The sequence below is a fragment of the Amblyomma maculatum genome, chromosome 10 (genome assembly GCF_055883805.1).
Source record: "Amblyomma maculatum isolate TAMU_Amacu chromosome 10, ASM5588380v1, whole genome shotgun sequence".
Classification (NCBI taxonomy): domain Eukaryota; kingdom Metazoa; phylum Arthropoda; class Arachnida; order Ixodida; family Ixodidae; genus Amblyomma; species Amblyomma maculatum.
Window position 1 is genome coordinate 149,049,431 of NC_139353.1, and position 23,566 is coordinate 149,072,996.

General features: G+C 45.1%; 2 protein-coding genes across 13 annotated transcripts in view; one reads left to right on the plus strand and one right to left on the minus strand.

The window, feature by feature from the left end:
- Positions 1-10,085: 10,085 nt before the first annotated feature.
- The window catches only part of LOC146177699 (uncharacterized), a 45,679-nt gene continuing 32,198 nt past the window's right edge, over positions 10,086-23,566 (plus strand). For 2 of the 12 annotated variants that reach the window (XR_014701066.1, XR_014701068.1), the window contains exons 1-2: positions 10,456-10,604; positions 16,065-16,196. Coding sequence is in view for 4 of the 12 variants with exons in the window: in XM_084580543.1 (XP_084436669.1) it covers positions 10,569-10,604; positions 16,065-16,196; positions 16,756-16,775 (188 nt within the window). In the remaining 8 variants the exon portion in view is untranslated. Of the gene's footprint in view, positions 10,605-16,064; positions 16,197-16,755; positions 16,776-17,359; positions 17,961-18,004; positions 18,124-20,487; positions 20,597-23,566 lie in introns of those variants that run through there. The other 10 variants (XM_084580543.1, XM_084580544.1, XM_084580546.1 and 7 more) reach the window with 10 other exon arrangements.
- LOC146177700 (uncharacterized) lies at positions 14,380-23,245 on the minus strand. Its single transcript, XM_084580542.1, has 2 exons — positions 17,954-23,245; positions 14,380-16,166 (listed from the first exon to the last, which is right to left on the minus strand). The coding sequence occupies exon 1, from the start codon at positions 23,243-23,245 to the stop codon at positions 18,245-18,247; it is 5,001 nt and encodes a 1,666-aa protein (XP_084436668.1). The 3' UTR covers positions 14,380-16,166; positions 17,954-18,244.

The following is a 23,566-nucleotide window of genomic DNA, read 5'->3' on the forward strand; positions in this document are numbered from 1 at the left end:
GGCATGCGGTGGCAAGAATTAGTGCATGAATGCGGAACGCCTTTGCTTCACTTGGCTGTCGCGTGCATTTCTCGTTGATTGCATCTTCGATGACAAACAGCGGAAAGTGATGCTGTGTTCTTGCAAGGCTTTGGTTTTCACATGAAATCAAACTCAGTTGTATTCGATTGTTGTGTATGCATGCTTGAGGTATGCTTCCACGAGATGTAAAAAAAAATCTTATAGCCGAAAAAAAAAAAGAAAGAAAATTGCGCATAAAGATTTGAGAGAGATGGAAGGTATTTTAGAGTGTTTTATTTTTATAAAGCAGCAACACATATATATTTATTAAGCCATTTATAATAGACAGCACATCTGCGCCATATATATCATCACAATTATACTGATTTAGTAAAGACCCTTATATAGTCAATATAAAGTCATGATCGGACCAGCAATATATATTGCTGGTCCGATCGTGACTTTACTATTAAAGGGTTCATTCAACCTGAATCAGTGCTTTCAAGGCCTGCATTATATGACCTCTTAGCTCCCATTTTGCAGCCAGGTCAAGAAAGAAAGTCATTGTCCCATGTTCCCTATAGAATACTATGCCTCCAAGATATATATTTTTGATTCGCACCATCTTTCAGACCTGGTATATCTCTTTTTGACCCCTATAGAACTTTGCCATGTCATATTCTGTTCCCACCTTAACTATTGCACGCTGATATATGGGGGGCAACTACTAATAATAGACACCAAGTACACTTCTGCGTCTAGAAAAGAAAGTTATTTCCCAGGGAGCACCAAAATATTGGAGCAATGTAACATTTTTGTTTCATTTGAACATTATTTTGATGTTATCAGTGTCTTTATTTGAAATATTTTAGCAATAGGGGACATATTAGGCTGGTATAATGTGTTGATAAACATTTAATTAATATTGTCACGACTGAAGTCCGAGGGAGCCGTGAAAGTACCACGTAGCCAAGGACCCGAGAATGAGGTCGGCTTGTCGTTTCGAACACAGAGTCACAGCGTCCAGCACCAGCGCGCCGCTCGTGCCAACCACCGCTTCGTTGTCGTCGGCCCCAAACACGGCTGTCGCGCGGCGCTAGGCACGTGGCATTATTCCCCCCCGTGAAAGAAAACATCGTCCCGATGACAAGGTGATAGGAGAAAAAAAATTAGGCGTGAGGTGAACTGTACAATAACGCAAGGTTTCACTTGCAGGGAACGCTCAGTCACGCGAAAAATACGGCTTTAAGCGCACCACATGCACAATTTCAGGCCGCTGGCGTCGAACACCGACGGTCACAGTTCCATCTGGAACGACTTCATAATTAACGTTGTTTAAGCGGCGCAAGACTTTATAGGGTCCGAAATAGCGGTGGAGTAGTTTCTCGCTCAAGCCTTTGTGACGCACGGGGGTCCACACCCACACTTGGTCCCCTGGTTCGTAGTGGGCCTCCCTGTGCCGAAGGTTATAGTGTCGCGCGTCGGTGGCATGCTGCTCCTTGATGTGTAAGCGGGCCAGCTGACGGGCTTGCTCGGCCTGTTCCGCGAAATGGGCGGCGTCGGGTTCGACCGCTTCTTCCAAGCACGGGAGCATCGCGTCCAACATCGTGCGGGCCTCTCTGCCATATACGAGACGGAACGGCGTAAACTTCGTGGTTTCCTGCGGCGCCGTATTGTAGGCGAAGGTGACATACGGCAGGATCTCGTCCCACATTTTATGCTCAACGTCGATGTACATTGAGATCATGTCCGCCAAAGTTTTGTTCAGTCGTTCCGTTAATCCATTTGTCTGAGGGTGATACGCTGTTGTTGTGCGATGCTCGGTATGGCTGAGAGTTAAGGTGTCCCGCAGTAGCCGAGCTGTAAACGCCTTTCCTCGGTCAGTAATGATGGTCGACGGTGCACCGTGTCTGAGCACAATGTCGTTCATAAAGAATCGAGCAACTTCGCCGGCAGTACCTCGGGCAAGGGCCTTCGTTTCAGCGTAGCGTGTTAAGTAGTCTGTGGCGACTACAATCCACTTGTGTCCGTTCGAGGATAAAGGAAATGGGCCTAAAAGGTCCATGCCCACTTGTTCGAAGGGTGTGAGGGGCGGTTCTATAGATTGTAACATACCGGATGGCTTGAGCGTGGGTTTTTTTCGTCGCTGGCATTGTCGACAGGTCTGTACGTAACGTCTAACGCTCGGAGAAAGATGTGGCCAGTAGTAGTTCTGCCGGACTCGGTTTAGGGTGCGTGTAAAGCCAAGATGCCCTGAAGTTGGTTCGTCGTGGCAGGCCAGGAGGATTTCGTGCCTTAGATCAGCCGGTATAACTAGCAGGTATGTTTTCGCACTCGACGTAGAATTCTTCTTATAAAGCACCCCATTGCGGAGGCAATACGACGACAACCCCCGAGCAAGGTACCGGGGTATTGTAGGATGCCCACCTTCAAGATGGTCAATAATCAGTCGCAGCTCGCCGTCGGCACGCTGTCTGGAGGCGAGATCGGACGTAGTGACTGCTCCGAGGAAGCTATCGTCGTCGGTGGCATCTGACGAAGGAGGGCCGACGGGCGCGCGGGACAGGCTATCGGCATCGGTGTGCTTCCGGCCAGACTTATAAATAACATCGAAATCGAACTCCTGTAGGCGCAATGCCCAACGTGCTAAGCGGCCACAAGGATCCTTTAAGTTTTTCAGCCAACACAACGAGTGATGGTCAGTGATGACGCGAAACGGTCGGCCATAAAGGTACGGGCGGAACTTGGCAGCGGCCCATACTACCGCCAAACATTCTTTTTCAGTGGTGGAATAGTTACACTCAGCACGGGAAAGTGCACGGCTGGCGTAGGCAATTACTTTCTCGACCCCGTCTTGGTGCTGAACTAGAACGGCACCAAGGCCGACGTTGCTCGCATCCGTGTGTAATTCTGTGTCGGCATCATCGTCGAAATGTGCCAGGATCGGGGGTGACTGGAGCCGGCGTCGTAACTCGTCGAAAGCCATCTGCTGCTCGGCGCCCCAGGAAAATGATGCGTCATCTCGAGTCAGGAGAGTCAGAGGGCTGGCCATCTGTGCAAAGTTTTTGATAAAGCGACGATAATAGGAGCACAGCCCCAAAAACCGTCGGACTGCTTTTTTATGGGCGGGGACGGGAAAGGCAGCAACGGCAGCAAGTTTCTCAGGGTCAGCTCGGATGCCATCAGCACTCACGATGTGCCCAAGAAACTTCAATTCGGTGAACCCGAAGTGGCACTTTTGAGGCTTGAGAGAAAGGTTGGCAGACCGGACAGCTTCGAGAACAGTTCTCAGGCGGCGTAGGTGTTCCGTGAACGTCGGTGAAAAAATTATTACGTCGTCGAGATAAACAAGGCATGTCTGCCACTTAAGACCTGTGAGCACAGTGTCCATCATCCGTTGGAAGGTGGCAGGAGCACAGCAGAGCCCGAATGGGAGGACGCGGAATTCATAGAGCCCATCTGGTGTTACGAAGGCAGTTTTTTCACGGTCCCTCTCATCAACTTCAATTTGCCAATAACCACTCCTGAGGTCAATGGAGGAGAAGTACTTGGCTCGGCGAAGTCGGTCGAGAGAGTCATCAATCCGTGGTAGCGGATAGACGTCCTTCTTTGTCATACTGTTCAGTTTCCGATAGTCAACGCAGAAACGAAGTGTTCCGTCTTTCTTTTTAACGAGGACTACAGGCGAGGACCATGGGCTGTTTGAAGGTTGAATGACGCCATCGGCGAGCATCTCCTTGACTTGCTGTTGGATAGCTTCTCTCTCCCGAGGAGACACACGATAGGGCTGCTGATGGATGGGTCGAGTGCCTTCATGCGTGATAATCCGGTGTTTAATGACCGACGTTTGCTGCACCTTAGATGAAGACGTGAAGCACACACGAAACTCCAGCAATAGATCTTGAAGTTGCCTCTTTTCAACGGAGGAAAGGCTAGAATTGATGTCGACAGCGTGTACGGCATCATCCGGTTCAGTGCTAGGCGTAGATTCCTCTGAAGCAAAACATTCGGCGACTTCGTGCAGATGGTCGACGTAAGCAATGACAGTGCCACGGAACAGGTGTCGATGTTCATTGGAGAAATTGGTGACAAGTACCTCCGTCTCTCTTCCACGAAGGAAACAAAGACCTCTTGCCACAGAAACTCCCAAGGCGAGTGAGAGGGAGACATTAGGCTCAACAACCCGGAGGCCGTGATGTGGCTCGTCACAAGTAACTCTGGCGAGGATGCTGGCGCGTGGTGGCACTGTGAGGCTATCATCGGCGACTCGCAGCGTGGAGTGGGACCCGCGGTACTCATGCTTTTCAGTGGCCAGTTTGGCGGAAAACGTCACCAAGCGGTTCGGTAGATCTATAGTGGCACCGTGCTCACGAAGGAAGTCGATGCCAAGAATAACATCACGAGAGCATTCGCGTAGAACGAGAAAAGTCGCAACAAAGGTGCAGCCTCTCACCGTAACCCGGGCTGTACACATACCCAGTGGTGCAACCACATGTCCGCCTGCCGTACGTATGTCTGGTCCGTTCCATGGCGTCATCACCTTTTTCAGTGTCCTTGTAAGCCGCCCACTAAGGATAGAATAATCGGCTCCCGTATCAACTAAAGCGCTGACCTCCTTCGTGTCGACGATAATAGGGATGTCCAGGGAGACCCTGCCAAGACCAGGGCCTGTCGACGTCGGTTCGGAGTGAAGTGAACGGTGTGGTGGCGGAAGCTGGGCGGCGGTTGGGTGGTCGGCGTCGGGACAATTCAATGTCGACGGCAGGTCGGAGTGAAGGAAGCGGTGCGGCGACGGAAGCTGGGCGGCAGTTGTGTGGTCTGCGTCGGGGCGATTTAAGCGACACGGCGGTGATAACTGGTCGGCGATGCGGACGACGTCACGGCGATCTGGTCTGTGCGGTGAAAACTGGACAGGAATTCGGCGTTCGACGTCGGGGCGAATCGAGCGGTGCGGCGGTGGAAGCTTTACGGCGAATCGGTGTGCGGCGGCCTCGCCCCCAAAGGTCGCCGGAGCTAGTTTTCCCGATGAGGACTCGAGGAACCATGGCGTCCAGCGGTATACCGTGACCCAGAGGGTGAAGAGCGACGAGGCGAAGGCGAGCGCGACTCGCGACGAGGAGAATGTGGCAGACTGGCGGGTGACGTACGCTGGCGGGTTACGTACTCGGCGATGTCCTGAGGCCGCTGACCAGGCCGTGGACGAGGGCTGTCGGGGGAAAATCCCCTAAGGCCCATCTGACGATAAGGGCACTGCCGGTACAGGTGACCTGCCTCGCCACAGTGGTAGCAGAGAGGGCGGTTATCTGGAGCGCGCCAGAGATCAGTTTTCCGGGGCGCCTGGCGCCGATCTTCCCAAAGGGGCAGCGGTGCCGCAGCGTGCACAGCGACCTGAGGTTGCGTGTAAGGCGAAGGGGTGGGTAGCAGGGCTGGGCGGCGTGTGACATCAGCATAAGTCATCCGCTCGGTGGGGCCCGGGGGTGGTGGTGGAACGACTGTACTTGTTGGTGGCGTGAGTGCATTCTGGACCTCTTCACGGATGATGCTGGCCAGGGAAGCTGCGCCAGGAGCTCCATGAACTTTCTGGAGCTCCTCGCGAACCACGGTGCGAATGAGGTCGCGAAGGGAGCTCATATCTGCCCCGGGATTGTAGTCGGTTCGGTCAGACGGCGGTAGTGTGGATATGGAATTCAGCGGCCGACCGTACTGGCTGCATCGCTGCTGTAACAGTTTCTCCATGGTCACAGCTTCAGCCAGAAACGCCGCGACGGTGGTGGGCGGGTTCCGCACGAGGCCGGAAAAAAGCTGTTCTTTGACGCCGTGCATCAGGTGCCGAACCTTCTTCTCCTCACTCATGGACGGGTCGGCGCGATGGCAAAGGCGCATGACGTCTTCAACGTACATTGCGACCCCCTCGTTCTGACGCTGAACTCGAGAGGTCAGGGCACGCTCGGCATTCTCTCGGCGGTCACTGTTGGCGTACGTACCGAGGAGCTGACTTCGGAAGGCCGGCCACGTAGAGAATGTGGCCTCGCGGTTCTCGAACCATGTCCGAGCAGCGTCTTCAAGGCTGAAGTAGACGTTCCGCATTTTCGCAGCGTCGTCCCAGCCGTTAAACGTCGCGACCCTTTCATAGTGAGCTAGCCAGTCCTCGGCGTCTTCAAACTGCTCACCGTGAAATGGTTTAGGGGTACGTGGGGTCTGAAGGATGAGACAGGACGAAGGGGTGGAAGGGACAGTCATGGTACGGGCGGGCGGTGTCGTTGCCACAGCCAGAGTCTCTTCGTCAAGAGGGAAGGCCTCGGGGGACAAGCCTCGGAGCCGTCGGCTGGTACGATGAACCGGAGTGGTCACGAGAGGCGGCCGCGTAGGGTCGTCCGCAGGAGAAGGGATCATCGATCGCACCTCCACCAGTGTCACGACTGAAGTCCGAGGGAGCCGTGAAAGTACCACGTAGCCAAGGACCCGAGAATGAGGTCGGCTTGTCGTTTCGAACACAGAGTCACAGCGTCCAGCACCAGCGCGCCGCTCGTGCCAACCACCGCTTCGTTGTCGTCGGCCCCAAACACGGCTGTCGCGCGGCGCTAGGCACGTGGCAATATAAATCTAACTTGTATGCAACATAAATGTAACATTCGTGAAAGTGTAGAGTAACCTTGCCGAGCATGTAGGCCCGCTCACGATGGTACACAGCTTGCGCGCTTTGCAAAGACCACAATACAGCACAACTACATATAACAGCACAACTTCTACACTCACCTCTGAACAAGTCATTTAGAGTCATGCTTTTATATCCATAGCCGATGGGTGTGCAAGGAGTCATAGTGACGAATGAATAATAATCAAAACTCTCTAACAAAATATTAGGGCTGCTTTCATTCTACGGCAGGCATAATTTCAAAGCTCTAGTTGAAAAGAAATATGTTATTGAAAAAACATGGTTACTGGAAGAAAAAGGCCAAAAGTGCTGGGACTTAGTGTTCAAAATGTATATTCTATGTTGCTTTATATATTTATGATCCAAATATTATTTAATATTTAGCAGACAATATTAGAATAACATTTGTTTGTAACATTAAAGTAATGTTTGCAATATGCAACATAAAACATTATATAACATTATTATAATATTTGGCAGTTATTAATAATATAATGTTTCTTTTGAATGTTACAACTTGTAACATCATTCTAATGTTTGGTGCTACGTAGTTGCATAAACAATGTATTGTATTTGCATCCTTCAACAGAGGTTATCATGCATTCAGCATCAAACTGTGAATATCATTACAATCTTTTTTATCAATTCGACTTTGCTTATGAAAAATGTCAATTTTTAATGACCCAATCAGGGGAAGCACTATGTTTCAATATTTTTAACATGTGCCTATGAAAAAGGGATGATACATTACCAAACTAATTACCTTCTTCACTCTTTACTATCTTTCCAATCCCTGTCATATGACAGTCACACATAAAGTTTTGTGTTCAATATGTTTCTAGAGTGACCTGTTTTTCTATTTTATTGTGCAATATGATACCTAATTCATTCAACCTAAAAATGGGACTTTTTTGTGCATTTTTCTATATTATTGTACATATAGTAATGTTGCATATTGTCAGTACTTTGGTTCATTTTTCATTTATATGCATGCAAAGCTGAATGTCTTTGCTAGAAACTTCTTTGAACAATTCTGTTGCTTCCTTGACCTCGTCCTTAAGCTGTCTCTACAGCTTTCTGTCAGAGAGTCTGTAAATGAAATGTTGAGCATAAACATGAATTGCTTTCAATTGATTTGAATTGCCTAGTGAAAAAATAATAAAAAAGAGCCCCATTTACAGCTGGACTGTTGAACTGAAGATCACTTCTTTCCAGCTGGAAGCCATATATATTTCTTCCAGAATGACATATTTTTCGAGCTGAATTATATATTGCACTGGAAAACCTGTTGATCAGGAATGTTTTTACTTCCTGATGGAAAATTGACATTTCCAGTCAAACAGCTAGAAAATTTGCAGCTAGAGTGCAACAACAGTCATAGTGACATATGAACTGCACAACACTAAACAACATGCAACTCGATGCATCGTCCATATGGATACCATATGCATAGAGCCAAGCATACAACATACCATGCCATCATTAAGAGCCTTTACTTGTGATGTTAAACGTATGTCATCAGACCAGGTGGTTCATATAAGATTTGGTGAAAATGAGTACAGAAGCCTTCTCCTTGATTGTTCATGTAAACAGAAAAAAGAGGGGTGGTATAGTAAGCAAACCTTTATAACAAAATTATATATATATTTGTGCATGCGCTCTGTTTCAGGCAGAATTTAAGAGATTTAGGTGCAAATTATACTTTTATTTAAAAATGTATTTGCGGTAATAAAGAAAGCGGCAAAATTCTGCAACCTGTACTGCTTGAAGTATATTTTTATTATGTTGTTTTATAGTTATTATTGAAACCGTATAATGTGGAGTACACTATATATCAAAGCAATTTTTCTTTGTAATGTTAAATTCATGTTTATAATACAGCATAACAATATTATTTGTCAACTTATAACAGCATATTATAACATTGAAAAGATCAGCTATTACTTATGTAACACAAGCATTAATACAACTGACATACCAGTTTTGTTATTCTAATGTTGCTACCTATAGTTGAAGAATTCTTTGACAATTTTAGCAGATTGATGCGCTCCACTGCTGATTTGCTTCTTGTTCATTGTTTGACATAGATGAAGCATGTGTGTATGAGCGGAGGTCTTGTCATCACCTTTGCATGCGGTTCACTAATCGGGCAAGCACTTTACATTAAAATAACCAATATGTGCAGCAATCTCGTCCTTTGCACTAAATTGCAGAATATAGTCACAAAATTTCCAGTTAGGAATTTTCACTGTTGACCGTTTTTATCATATATCACATTAACCGATCACTACCACTGCTTTGCCGGATTTTGCACACGTAATATACATGCAGCACGACAGCCAGTGAAGAGGATATATCAAGCACATGAAAAAAAAAAATCATAAGGGGTGGGCTTTACAGTAACATAAGTCGACATGCAGAGAAGCCCCCTGTTTGTCCGTTTGCATACTGAAAACATCCCTACATCATTCTGCAGTTTTTTTTTTTCTTAAAAAAAAAAGTGTATCTGGGAAATCAAATTGGAACGAGGCAGTAAGTAAATATTTTCCAGTGCTGAATGGGGCAGATGTGCCGGGTGTGGTTCAACCAGCATGAATTAACGAAAGATTTTAGCTCTTTATTATTATTTTGCATAATAACCACGGCTCATTTCGTGATATATTCCACCCGCTATTATGCCCAAGCATCCTGTTCTTCCTGTAGTATATGTGTCACTGTGTGTATGTGCTCTAATGATTCGGCGCGCACGTATACGTACACCGCGCGCACTGCCGCGACCCTCCGTAGTAATACAGCGCGTTGCACAATTAGAGGCGCGATGTAGAATGCTTCTCCCAGCTAAACTGTGGAATCCTCGCAGTTAAAATTTTGCACAAAAAGGGCATTTTGTCGCTAGTATTTTTTAATATGAAATTTGTTTGGGGTGCTTGCCTGATTCGATTAAAAGAAGTCAGTTGTTCCCATCTTATGCGGCGGCAATGACCGCTGCCCCAGCAATGGTACTGGTGGCGCCACCTCATGCTGCTACAACAACTCTGTAGCAGGAAAAGAGGGGGCGAACGTTTCTGACAGAAGGTTTGAGTTGTTGTAAGCAGCATGAGGTAGCGCCACCAGTGCCATCGCTGGGGTAGCGGCTCGTCTGCCGTCGTCGCCGCCGCTTAAGATGAGAACATCTGACTTCTTTTGATCGAATCAGGCATGTACCCCAAACAGATTTGGTATTAAAATATACTAGCAACAAAATACCATTTCTGTGCAAAATTTGAACTGCAAGGATGCCGCGGTTTGGCTGGGAGAGGTACATCGCGCCTCTAATTGTGCAACACGCTAAACTTGCGAGCGGGCTAGTTCTATAGGACTCCGACGACCTCTGGCGCTGCATGGTTATACACAAACACAACACTTGTTTAATTCTCTTGTGTGTGTGTTGTGTTTGTGTATAACCATACAGCGCCAGAGGTCGTCGGGGACGCGACCCTCCAGTCTTACTCGCATTTCATATAACCCAGAGCTGCTTACACTAAAGCTTTACGGATAATATATAGCTACGCTTCGGCGTCGTTTGGTCGGATGTTCTGCTCACTGCAATTCCCTGAGACATCGAAATTGTATACTATCTCGTGTCTCCTGAGGCCGCGTCGTCTGCCATCTCAGTGTCATAGCTGCCATGCCATGAACAGTGGATGGCGCAACCGACGAAAACTAAAACAGACTATATATGCACACCTTTAAAGCCTTCAATTTAATTTTTAAAGTACAATATTAACATTTGCAGTTGCCCTCTTTTTATTTTTTTAGTTAACAAAATGCTGCACTGCTGCAAGCTACGTTCACTGCGGGATGCATTACAAATGGCGGCGGAGATGTTTGCATTTGCTGTCATCTTGCGGGGCCATACACCATATTACTACTGATGACATCGAAAACGCTTCCCGCATTGAATGTATTGGTAAGATTCTCTTAGTATTACTGAAGGTTATAAAAAAAATATTCACAATGGCTTTATTGCATCAGTCATTCATCGCAAAATTTGCGCATAGCTGTAAACTTTCCTTGTGCCCCTCGAAACTAGGAGGTATGGTTTGTTCACGTCGTTTGTATACAAGCGGGGCAGTGTGTGTACTTGTGAGGTTTGTGTGCTTGCGAGTTTCTTATATCAGCCCCTTCGGTCAAGTCTTCTCAGGTGTGCAGTTCTGTACTTGCAGTAGTATGTATGTACAGTTTGGCTCAGTATGCATATGGCTGCAAATCAAAGCCGTTCAGTTTTTTCAGAAACTTGGTGCTTGAAAATTTCGTCATTATCCGGGGTTTGAAACCGGGATCACCACCTGTCCCCGGCAGTCGGTCTACCAACTGAAATGTGCAGCAGATTAGATGCTAGGCGAGAGCGAATTGATGAACAGCTCGAAATGGGAATAGCTGCTGCAGTATACCGCGAATGGCTGCACCCTTTTGCGACTTGACTTGAAAAATTACGCAGGAATCTGCCTTCAAAGTAGATGACTCAACATTTTACGGGAGCTCCGCTGAGTGTTTCGGGCTGTTTACAAACATGAACACTCCATGATGCCTGAAATTTATGTTTATAACTGGTTATAAGTGAGAGAAACCAAGTACAGTTTTAAAAAGCTGTTGATGCAATGTTGGATCGCAGTATGTAGTCCATGAAACGACGTGACATGATTTGGGTAATCAACAGGGAAGATGGGATTTTGTTATTTGCAACCTTGCCTTTTTCGTTGCTGTAATCTGCAACTTTCATCTTCTCTCTCTTTTTAGTAGTTTGTGACTTTCTAGACTATGGTTTCTTTCAATTGGCCGATTTGGGCTACTTGTTAAAACTGGCTGTTTTCAACTGGGCTATTTGTTAAAATGTGGATAAGATAGAGTAGGTGTGTTCAAGCCCACCTGTGTGCACACAGCACACATAGACTGCACTGCAGGTGAGTCCCCATACTTTTGTATGGTCATCAACACACCTTTCTAGAGCGCTGAAACGCCACCATGTCGCGTAAATAAAGGGAAATATGAGGTGTGACAAAATAAACGAGACAAGTGTGTAGCTTGAAAAAAGAGTTGAGTTGGCAACAACTGCTTTGCTGACATCATCCCACACACCTCCCCTATTCATGCACTAAAAATACTTAAATTAGCAAAGAAAAGTCACAGTTTTGGAGTGATGGATGGCTGTTGCAATAGGACAATGCACCCGCTCACATGACCATATCTGTCAAGCAGTTTCTGACCAGCAAAAACATTGCTGTGATGGAGCATCCTACTTATTTACCAGATTTGGCTCCATGTGACTTTTTTTATTTCCTAAAGTTAAATCTTGCTTAAAGGGAACCAATTTTGTCTTATTTGTAGAGGTTCAGGCAAAAACAGAGAATCTCCTGAAGGGCCTTCCAAAAACCTCGTTCCAGAACTGTTACCAGCAATGGCAGAAGTGCAGAAGTGTGTGAATGCTGAGGTGACTACTTTGAAGGTGATAATGTCACAGAGAACTGATTCTAAAAGTGCAGTAATTTATTGGACCAGTCTCGTTTTTTTTGTGTCACACCTCGTATTTTTATCAGGTGCTCGGGTCAGGTGGGGTATGGGGTGAGACCTAAGGTGCATAGGCGTACTCTTTGCCTTGGCAACTGCGTTGTGCCAGTTCCAGAGTATCTGAGCCAAGATAACACTTTCTTAGCACCACTGCATACTGCTGCAGCACTCTAGCCTGGCGTGCTGATTACAGTACTATAATTAGTTAAATGTCAAGAATGCTGTGCCAAATACCCCTGTAAGAAGGCCCTCCTGCCAGTAGAATCAATTTTTTCAGTGTCACCATAGGCTGGGCAAGTTCTTCCTTTCATTTGTTCAAGGCACTGAACACTATCGTCAAAACAACACCCCTTGTCACCTGCTGGCATGAGAAGAGAAAAAACTCGGTTACTGGAAGGTTCCTCTCAGTTGATGTCATTGGTCGAAGGGCTTCCTTTGAAGAATTTTGCCGCTGCATTCTTGACCCGTAACCGACTGTTGTTCACATTGAAAGCCCCTTTTGTGTGCCCCTGCCGATTCCCATGGTGGGATCTTTTTATCACTGTAGCTCGGGGTGGAAAAATTAGGTGCGCTATTGCAGTATTTCCTGCACAAACCTGAGACAAAGAGATGGCGCTCTTCATACCACACTCTCTGTAGATCACAGTAAATCCACTTGCAGTAATGCTCACAGCATCCAGCATTTGCATGTAAAAAATCGAGATCATCTAGTTTCTGTCAATTCCATGTCTAAAAAAAAAATGCTCTCCACAATGCACATTGCAAATGCTGTTTATTCCATCACAGCAACTGGGTTCACTACTGTGATGTGTGTGCCAAATCTGGTCACATCAGATGGTTATGAGAATAGGAGGTGCCAATTTTACCAAACATATTGCGTGTGCATATAGCAATAGCACACAGATTACAAAAACGTTTCCTGCATACTTGAACAAAGCTGCTTCCAAGAAGTAAATTTCCATTGCATGCAGAGGTGAATCTTTGCTGTAGCACTGTAATATTTGTGAATGTAAAAGTCCTCCCTTGCCATCCAAGCCAACTCGTTTGTTCTGCGCATTGCATACTTTCTCTAGTCAGGCTTCATATCCTCATTTTAATGTGCATAGCTAAATGTGCCGGTGCTTTTGTTTTTTTCTTAATAATAAAGGATTGGTTGTGAGGAAAAGGGAGGGATTGTTAAATGAATGAAAAAAGATTGGCCAATCTATTGAAGTCGAGGAGGGAGTGCTGATATGGTTCCTGTTTCCAAGCAGGATACGAAGACATCATTGCACAATGATGGATCTGACCAAAAGGAGATTTCAGTGCATTATGTGGAGGCTATATGGAAAAAATACTTCAGCGGAACACTTCATAAAGGGCATGTCATGCTTATTTTGGCAGCCACTTTTACTATCATTGCAACAGTACAGCTAGCAGTGCTGACAAAAGGTTTTTCACTCTTGCCAATTTCTGGGAATTGCAAGTTTTTTTGCAAGGGATCACCTTATGCCACACTATTTGCACTGAACTTGCAGAATAGCCTCTCGGGCAGAATGTCAGGCCTTCTGAAGTTTCGTTGATCACTGTAATGCCCCACACTCTTTCATCCTTTGTGTCGCAGTTCTCAGAAAACTAAGTGCTGGAGCGTAACCATGTTTCTTTAAGGACAGCTACTTCTATGTCCTTTGTAAGAAGTGTAAACTCAAGCCGGAGTTTTCTTCATGACGGCCCTGCTGTTAATGTTTATAACTATCGCCATCTCTGTGTTTAATTTTTGCTGCTATTATTTCTAAGAGTCTTCATAGTGTTCTACCCATGCATGTGCAATTTTCTGGGTTTTACTTTTTGTGTATCTAGCTTGGTGTTAATGTCGTCATTTCTTCCATACGTGGAGCTGTGCTAATGCTTTTATTCCTTTTCAGCAAAACAAATCTTTGCTTCGTTTGCTTTCATGCATCAGTTTCCTTCTTGTAGTCTTGCAGTTTAATGAATACCTTTTTGCAAGCTTTCTTCCTTTGGCAGTTACCGGTTTAAAGCAATAGATGACCAGGCTGAAGACCGCCAAGGCAGGGAATGCAGGGAATGGCACAGAGGCATGTTGAAAAGGAAAAACACAAAATTGCATTTATTGACCTGCAGTCAAAAGGAATTTGGAGAACAGTGGGAAAATGCAGCGAATGACGCAGAGGCATGTGAAACAGTAAAACACAAACATGGCATTTATTGGCTAGCAAGTAAAAAGGAATTTAGGGGACATCAACACTGCCTGTAAAAATGTGACTCAACGTCACTAATCGTTCCTCTCTATGGCTCGGTTTGCAGTTTGCGCACAGGCACTTTGCTACTTGCTTAATTTCACTTAATTTTGTGCCTCTGCTATCTCACACATACTCATTAATTAGCATGCAGCCGTAAGCATCATGTGAAAGGTCACTCGGCACAGATATAAAGCCCGCTTCGACCAAAACATACAAACATCGTTGTAAGGCCTAGGGGTAGCACATCTGACTTGGCATCCAACAGTTCCAGGTTTGATTCCTGTCCTTCCCTCCGTAAAGCTACTACCAACCTGGCTATGTCATGTGGTCTCAAGACATCATACAACCCACAGGCTGATCAATGCTTGGCTATGCCATCTCCCATTTAACATGTACCAGATGCATGTCTATGATTTTTTGTCTACAGTACTGACAGATTTTCTGCAGAGCGGGACCATTAACACTGTCACATTGATACACAAGTACTTACAGGAGTAGAATGACCATAACACAAGATATTTGGTACTCATAGCAAAGAACCCAACAATTACACACTCATTTAAGTTTTTGGGAATAGGCAGGAAGTTGGGATGGAGCAGATTAAAATTTTTAAGGGTATGGGGAGCCTCAGTCTGCTAGCCAGCGTTTCGACAAGAAGGATTGTCATCATCTAGGCAATGCATTCATCACTGGCAAAAAAAAATTAAAAAAAAAGAATCGAAGAATGGGAAAGGCACAGTAACTGTCTCACGTTTCTGTGGACACCTGAACTATGCTCTGAGGGAAGGGATGGAGGAGGGAATGAAAGACTGAAGACAAAAGAACAATGAGGCATCCACTTAAATTTTGCCTAGAAGGGTACAATAATGACAGCATTAACAGGTCCCGTTTGCAGCTTCTCTTGCGAACTTACATTCCTACTTATGCACTTTACAACACCCTTAATCAGTAATTTCTTAATTTCCTCTTCTGCTATCTCATACATACTCTTTGTATAGTAATAAGCTACTATATTATGTGAAAGACTACCTAGCATAGATATAAAGCCTCGCTTAACAAAAACATACAGACATGTTTGCGTGGCCTTGAGTCGGGATGTCCCACTCTGAATGCAAAGTTCCTCAGAAGGAAATAGGCTTGGGTAGGTTGGTAAATCATCTTAACTCAGGAAGCATAGCGCAGGAAGACTGGAAAACGAGGACAACACAGGACTAGCGCTAGCCCTGTGTTGTCCTCGTTCTCCGTTCTTCCCGCGCTGTGCTTCCCGAGCAAAGTTCCTGGAGGGTTGGATTGCCTTCGTCCTGCTATATGAAATGACAAGCCTGAAGCTTCTGTCAAATCGGCCATATCACATGGTCGCATGATGTCGCAGAACCCTGCAATTGATCAGTGTCCGACCATGTCCGCTGCCAGCCATGCCCGTGATTTTTAGCTCAATTCAGATGCTGGAGTTTTCTAGAAAATGGGACTTTTAGCCTTATTGCATTGAAAGGTGCGGTAGCAGAGGGCTCCGAATTATTTTAAGGTACTGTGGTAAGTGACAACCTTGTGCTGTACAGCCTTTTACATGTCATGTGCATTACAGTATCATTGACAGCAGTTAAATGGGCCTCCACTTTCAGGAGGAAGACTGCCGAGGAAGTGGACAGGGCAGTAAGATGGCAAACTTGAACTTGAAAGAAGTGCTGTCCAGGCATGAGGCATGTGTGTCCAAGCATGAGGAACTGCGACAAATGACGCAAAGAGGAAATCAGGTTGAAGTTGAGCCCTACAGTACTCAACTTTAGGGCCTTTGCATGAATGCTTTGTATATATTTTTTAATATACTTACAAACTTTCAAGACAACAGCACAATGTCAATGTAAACATTGCTGGAGAGAGTGGGAGCTAGTTGCACCATCAAGTTCAACAGAAAGTCGAGCTAGTTATTACTATGTGATACTTTAGCATAAGCAGTGCAAATACAAAGGACAGGAACTCAAAGACAGAGCAGTGCCAGTCCTCCTCTAGTTCAGTCTTTTGTTATTAAAAGACAGTCTTGAGATACTTACCAGCATGAGCAATTTGTCTGCAACAGGTGCTTTAAGAGTTGAAAAGGTTATGTGCATGCTTTTAGAAGTACTCATACCCATCAGCCGTTAACAACACCATAAAGATAACTCATAAAGGTCTTCTTGAGTATCTTCCCAATCTAGTGCACTGGGGTGAGCTTGAGGCTTTTCTCTCCTTGATGCAGAGTGATAATGTGCCAGTTGCTTATGTGCTTTTCCTGACCTTAGTTAACATCTCACTGTCCCTTTAATCTGCCTGCAGGAGGAGCATTCAGAGGACAGGTACAAAATCTTTCGCTGTTGCAAATTTGAGGTGGTCTAAGGAACTATAATACATACCTACATAGAGCTTAGTAGAACATTAAGAATATGCTCACTGCATCATGCCTGTGCTAATTGTGAGCCTACGTAAAGCCTACAAGGTATATAAGTTTTTTGTCCTAATATATACATATATATATTTTTTGTCTTGCAACATGCACCATATTTTATTCACTGTTTCAGCTACAACTGTCAGTGAATGTCAAAAATACATTCTTTAGTTAGAAGAGCAATTTCTTCAGCATAGCATTGTCAGCTGTGGTCTGCATTAGACTACTGCTAAGCTGTGTTAACTAGCTAACTGGCAGTGGCACAGGTAGAAATATTTTTTTGGGGATGTTGTGTGCCACCGGGAAAAAAAAAAAAAAAATGGGCTAAGCAAAAAAAGGAGAAAGAAGGAGGATAGCTGCGCTCTGGCTGGCTGGTTGACAAATATTAATTAGCTAGCCTTTTAACTATTACTGCTAAACTCTCTGTTGTGGCCCAGTGCAAATAATATACATACAAATTTTTTAATTTGTGAAAATGCCATTCCTGTGTTGCAGTGCGAGGACTTTCGGGCCACACTCGACAGAAGTGAAACTGAGTGGATGCAGACAGTTCTAGCCACACAAACAAATGTGTGTTGCACAATGGCACAGCTATCCCGTGGTCTCTTTTTTAAGGCACCCGGTAGGGAGCAGTGAGGGACTGAGCTTGTGACAGGTGTGCAACAAGTACTTGCAGGCTTGGCATGCACCCGAGTTTGGCTCGTAATTCCTGTTGGTGTTGTGATGAAGAGAATGGCATTTGCGAAAAACTAAAACTGATATGAATATTATTTCCAGTACACTATAAATCTCTCAAGAAATAAAGACCTGACCAGTAATGGGTAAAAGGATAACTGTTTAATATTAGTTCCTGGCAGCTAACCTGTCTCAGCTGTATTTAACTGTTGCCCATCACAGCTGACAATGTTATGCTGAATGAAGTGATCTTCCAGTTTGAAAATCCTATTTTGAATTATTGCCAACAGTGCAACACCTCTTATACTGCTTATTGCTGTCAAGGCTGATAGCCAGCATACATCAGTACAAAGCGCACTGTTGCAGATACCAAAGGTGTGATAATTAGCGGGACATTGCCAAGTGTGAGATTACCGTGGTAGGATGGGAAGGTGGTGTACTTGACCTTGAAAACTTCCACTTCAGGTAAAAAGGCAGCAAGCTTTGCGGAAGGAGTGCCATGTTAACCTGGAAAGAAATAACAGAAACAAGCAGCAAAACCAAAAAAGCAACGAAGAGATAGCAGAGCAAGCATAAACTCGGCAGCAAATTTTCTTTTTTTATTTGGAAGTGGGGAGGGGGGGGGGGGGGGTAATTTGCTTAGCTGTGAACTTAAACAAAGGAGAAAGAGAGAAACATTTGGGCTAAAAAGAGTAATCCAGCAATTCATGAGTTCATAATTTGGAGTTTTTCCTTAGCGCTAGCTGAACATGACTGTGAGCAGAAGAATACCTTGCCATCTAAATTTCCTTTTAATTTTTGAATGCAGTCCCTGTGAAAAGATTTAAGGCATAGACCACATTTAATATTTCCAGTCGTTGGGCCATTCAGTGGCTGCCTGCAGACACAGTGTAAGTTATACACAAATATTCTTGGCCGCACATGAACAGTTAAAGAAATAGTTTCTGGGAAGTCATCTATGGTGCCTTTCTTTATACACTCTAGTAAATGGCTCCGTAGCATACCCTGATTAAGATTCATTACTGATGGATCTCTGTCAGATGCTATGTAATACATATTAGCAATTGCAAACAAGCCACAGTCCAAAGTGGTACCCTGATTTTGAGCGGGTTTGATGCTGATCGTTAATGTTGAAAATGGCATTTTTAATATGTGACATATCTGTTTAACGGCATCAGGGGGTATATCTTCATCAATGGAATCATACACATATACTGTATTTGGGGGCGCACATGCATTAGTGACAGTAAGCCAGTGATCTGGGTTGCGAGTATGCAAGATCTGAACAAATGGGCCCTTCACTTGAGAAAAACGTAGCCTTTGTCCCAATAGAACATCTTGAAACCCTCCCATATAAGAAAATTTTTGACGAATCAAGTACTGGGCAACATTAATGACACTGTCTGACAGTGAACTATGTCTAGCAATAGCCTCTAGATCTCTGTCACATAATGAATAGAGCTTATAAATTTGCAACGTCTCGGCTTTAACAGAAGCAAGGTCTATTGTATTTTGCTTTGTCGAGCTCACCTCAGTGCCATTCACTTTAATGGGACGCACTGTGCTGGCCTTAACTGCAGGTACTACAGGCTTATTAGTGCTTCCATAACTATTTCCTGTATTTATGGGACTTGGTTGGTGAACTAGTGGGCTTGTCCTGTTTTGCTGTACTGAAAACAATCGCTTAGTAGCTTTCACTTTTTTTGGACGACCTCTTCTGGCCTTAACTACAGGTATTACAAGCTTAATATTCCCAAAGCTACTTCCTGTATTTAAGGTGCTCGTTTGTTGAACTGCTGGGCTTGTTTGAATTGTTAAACCTTGTAAATTTTGCCCAGCCTGACTTTGCTGTGCATATGCTGCTGTGAGCTGTCTTCCAAATGCCTTAATAGCCAAAACATTTTCTCGCGCCTCTTTTTCACTTCCCATGGATGCAATATTTGCGACACTCTTGGCCATAATCTCAAGCTCCTTGTACACCCAGCAGAATATCTTTTGCGGTGTGTTTAGCTTAAGAGGTGAAGATACCTGAATGCTACTTGTTACTACTGGCTTTGTGGGCGTAGCTGTAGGGCTTTCACTTAAAAAATGCTCCTTTTGCCATCTGCTAGGAATGCATGCTGTATCGAGTACTCTTTCCTGTGCAAATGAGCGGACTGCCATTATATGCGAACAAGGCAAGCCGTACTGGTTGAAAAAAGTACATGTACAGCTGTCCAGATTTTGACTGACACAATAGTCTTTACTTCCTAAAGCCACATTAAATGAGTTGAGAAGTGAACTGACTTGATAATTAGCAGTCTTAAATTTTTCATATTGTTCGAGCAGTTTATCTTTAGCTTCTGATGTGCAGCAACGGGACAGTTCTAATTGAAATTCATCTATACAATTTACATTTACATTAATCTTCATTTCCTTCAGCTTTGCAAACTGTAGAGAGGCGGCGTCATTGTCAACATACTCTATCAATCCTCCTACAGCCTCCACTAAATGCATACCAGGACGAAGGAAACTTTTAAGCTTTTGATTGTGGCTTTCAATTCGGTTATTTGTATTATTTCCTAGGGTTACAAGGCTTTTCCTGTAAGCATGCACCCACATCTCTCTACACGAGTCCCACTGCTGCATATAATAGGAAAAGAATCCAGCAGGAGCTACATTACGCAATTGATCTAACATGTCAGAGTACTCTTGATGAGTTTGAGAATAGACTAATGCTTTTACAAGTGGAAGGAGTAATTTTCGTTGCCCTCTTGCTTTATCATTAATATTTCTATGGAGGCAATTCAGCACGTGCCATGTGCACAGTAAAATTGTGCTGTTCGGAAGAAGAGAACTGAGGATACGCATTTCGTTCATGTCTTTATCTATCATTACCACCTTACATCCTGATACAACAAATGGATTAAATTGTATAAATTTTTCAAACATGGCCCTTATAATTTCAGCGGTTTCATTTTGTACGAATGCGTAGCAGACGCACCGCCCACGCCCACGGCCATCTTCGATGAGAACAGAGTACAAAACATAACCTTCAATATTAACTTTATATGTCCCATCTACAAATATAACATCAGGATATTTTTCCAGCATCTCACGCATCTCACTTGTTTGGAACAAGATAAACTGCAACTCATGTTGATTGTCTTTTTCGTAATGAATGACCCAGTTTGGATTTCTTTCAATTAAAGTTTCTACCTGCTGAACTAGCATTTGCCCGTGAGTCTCCTTATTTCGAACTGGTACAGAGTAAATTTGTTTTAAATTGTTTACATCTTTCGTAGTTAAAGTTTTACCCGTCTTTTGTTGAACAAGTTTCTTGAACTCTTTCGAAGCAACGTTACATTTCACCAGATCACATAGTTGATTTTTTTCATTACTGTTCAGAAGTCTTTGGTTTGTGTATAAATTGTAATGACTAAGGTCGTGATTGTGCACAGTTTTCAGCTGAATTATTTTGTAGTGCAGAGATGGAGACTTGTGAAGAGCCAGTGAAACAAGCATTTCACAACCAATGCTGTTGTAAGACTGGTTTGGACGTTTTCCAGTACTGCGTATCCTAGCATTACCGCTATGAATACAGCGATAAGTAATTCTCAAAAATTCATAATCTTTAGATCCTGACTCTAAGGGGTTTTTGTTTGACCTAGCGACATGAACGACATGCTTCCCCTCCTTACACCACTCATCAAAACATTCCTTAAAAGAAACAAAACTATCAAATGTGCCATTCAGGCAAATTTTGCTCCCTCCCCCTCCAGATATTGTGTTAGAAGCCTTAGTTGCATGAACATGGGCAAGGGTTACATCTTCACAAAGCTCACTATGGCAGCCTGGTGCTAAAGGCAGGAGATGCTCAGATGGGGTATCAATTAGCCAAGTGTCACCAAGGCCACCAGTTGCTCTCTCCCTTTCCTGTTTAAGAGATTCTATTTTTTGGATAGCTTGACTGTCTGGCATATCACATAAGTTAGATTTTCTGCACAAAGCAGATGCTACCAGACAGCGTCTGCGTCGCTTGGCAGCACTGGGCTGTGCACTGCTCACTGTGCCACCCTCATGCGCAGACTTTTGCACCTTAGAGTGAGCCTGGTCATTGAAATTGCCAACTTCTCCATAAGGTACTGAAGCAGCCAAACGACGCCGTCGCCGCTTAGCAGCACCGGACTTTGCTTTGATTAGGCTAGTATTCACGACACATTTGCATGCACTCTGGCCTTCTTTAGATGGTGATCGTGCACGGCTTTTGCAGCCAGTAACCTCTACGACAACACCGCACAAAACAGCTGCAAAGTCTGCCAGCTCACAATTTTTTTGGTGGTGGCTGGCCACACAGCTGTCACAGGCAATGCTGCGCAGGTCACTAGCTTGCCCTTCACCGTCCACACAGCATGCTGCAGTAGAAGGAGGCGCACAGGCATTTCTGTAAAAGTGTGCCTGCACTGTCCTCACTACTGCAGAATAAGGTGTGGCACGCTGCAAGGGCTTGGCACCTGTTTTGGCAAGTACTCTGGTGTCTCTGCCTGTGGCAGAGCTTGAACCTTTTCCTTGCCGAAACAGTGCCGCAGCCTTCCGCTTCTTCTTTGATACAAGTACCCACTCACTGTTGCCATGGTTGCAGACAGCCTTTGGTACAGTTGCTTTAGGAGCACTGACTGTACCTTCCTCTATGGAAGAGCACACAGCAGGGCTGCTTTTGTGCGACACCTGTGAGGCTCCACCATTCACCTTGGCACAGGTGGTGCTTGCACCTTGGCTGAGAGTCATAGGCTTGGTAAAAGGCACACAGCCTTCAAGCCTCTTCTCAGCCTTTCCCCATCCGGGTACACCTGAGCCATGGGACACAGAGGAAGGCAGGCTGTCCCAGGTAGTCCAAACTTTACAACCTTTTTGCCGGACACGAACACCTCCAACAAGCACAAAGCCAGCTCCCCAAAGGGTAGCTGGAAGCTGGTCAGTGCCGCCCCGTTGCAAAGGAGTATTGTTTGTTCCCTGGACAGGAGCAGGAGTTGCAGGTTGCTTGCTTACTACTCCTAAAGTACAAATAGATGAATATAGAGGAGGAAAGTCTGCCTCACAAATCATGGCCTCCCTGGCTGGCTTGGCCCAGCCAGTCCAACTTGTGGATACCCGACTCTCCTGGTACCTCTGTTGAATGGACCGCCTCTCAGCAACAGCAGCCAGGCTGCAGGCCTCCTGGTAGAGATACTCCGCCAGCACCTGGTTTCCTTGCCGGCTCGGGTGCACACCATCGCGGCTCAGGTAGCTGCTCCAGCATCCAACCAAGCCGCCCAGGAAGCGGAAACCCCGCTCGCGGCATAGCTCCTGTAATGCAGCGTTTACCTGCCTGTACCGCTCGTTCGTGCGGTGCAGCTGAGTTTCGCTTTCAGCAACCCTATACTCGTTCTGCCCTCGTGGGAGAACGGCGGAGAAAGCTACTTGCATCGAAGATTTGCTCTTGACAATGCCGCTAGCCAACCGACGGTACTTCTCAATGCACATGCTAACACTCTCAAGAGTGTTGTTCGTGCCAACATGAATAATGAGAACGTCGATGTCGAATAGCTGAGTAGCTACCGCCGAGAGCAAATTTTCTATCTTTATCCCTCTGTGTGCACTCACATCAACAGCCAGACCAGGACGCGATGGAAAATACTGATTAACATATTTCACCATTGAATCACCGGCCACCAAAACCCGATTCATGTTGATCTGTGCAGCGCAGATTAACAGAGGTAGAGAAGTTTAAAACCTGTTTAAAACACGCAATTCAACACACGACTGACGTCAATCGCAACAGTTAACAGAAAGCGAGGATTAACAAAAATGCGAACTGACTTGAATCGCAACACAGCGAAGATTAACAAACTAAAAAAAAAAAATAATAAAAAACGAAAAGCAACTGTACACGCAAATTAACGTGCAAATTAGGACAATCGGCACAAACGCCTAGCGTTATATCGAATTCTAGAAAAACTTATCGCAGGAGAAAATGCTTGTTGGGGCGTCCTGAACAGGCCAAGGACG

What these genes read in the sequence shown, in the direction of transcription:
- LOC146177700 (XM_084580542.1), bottom strand. Translation starts at nt 23,245, where the DNA reads ATGAATCGGGTTTTGGTGGCCGGTGATTCAATGGTGAAATATGTTAAT.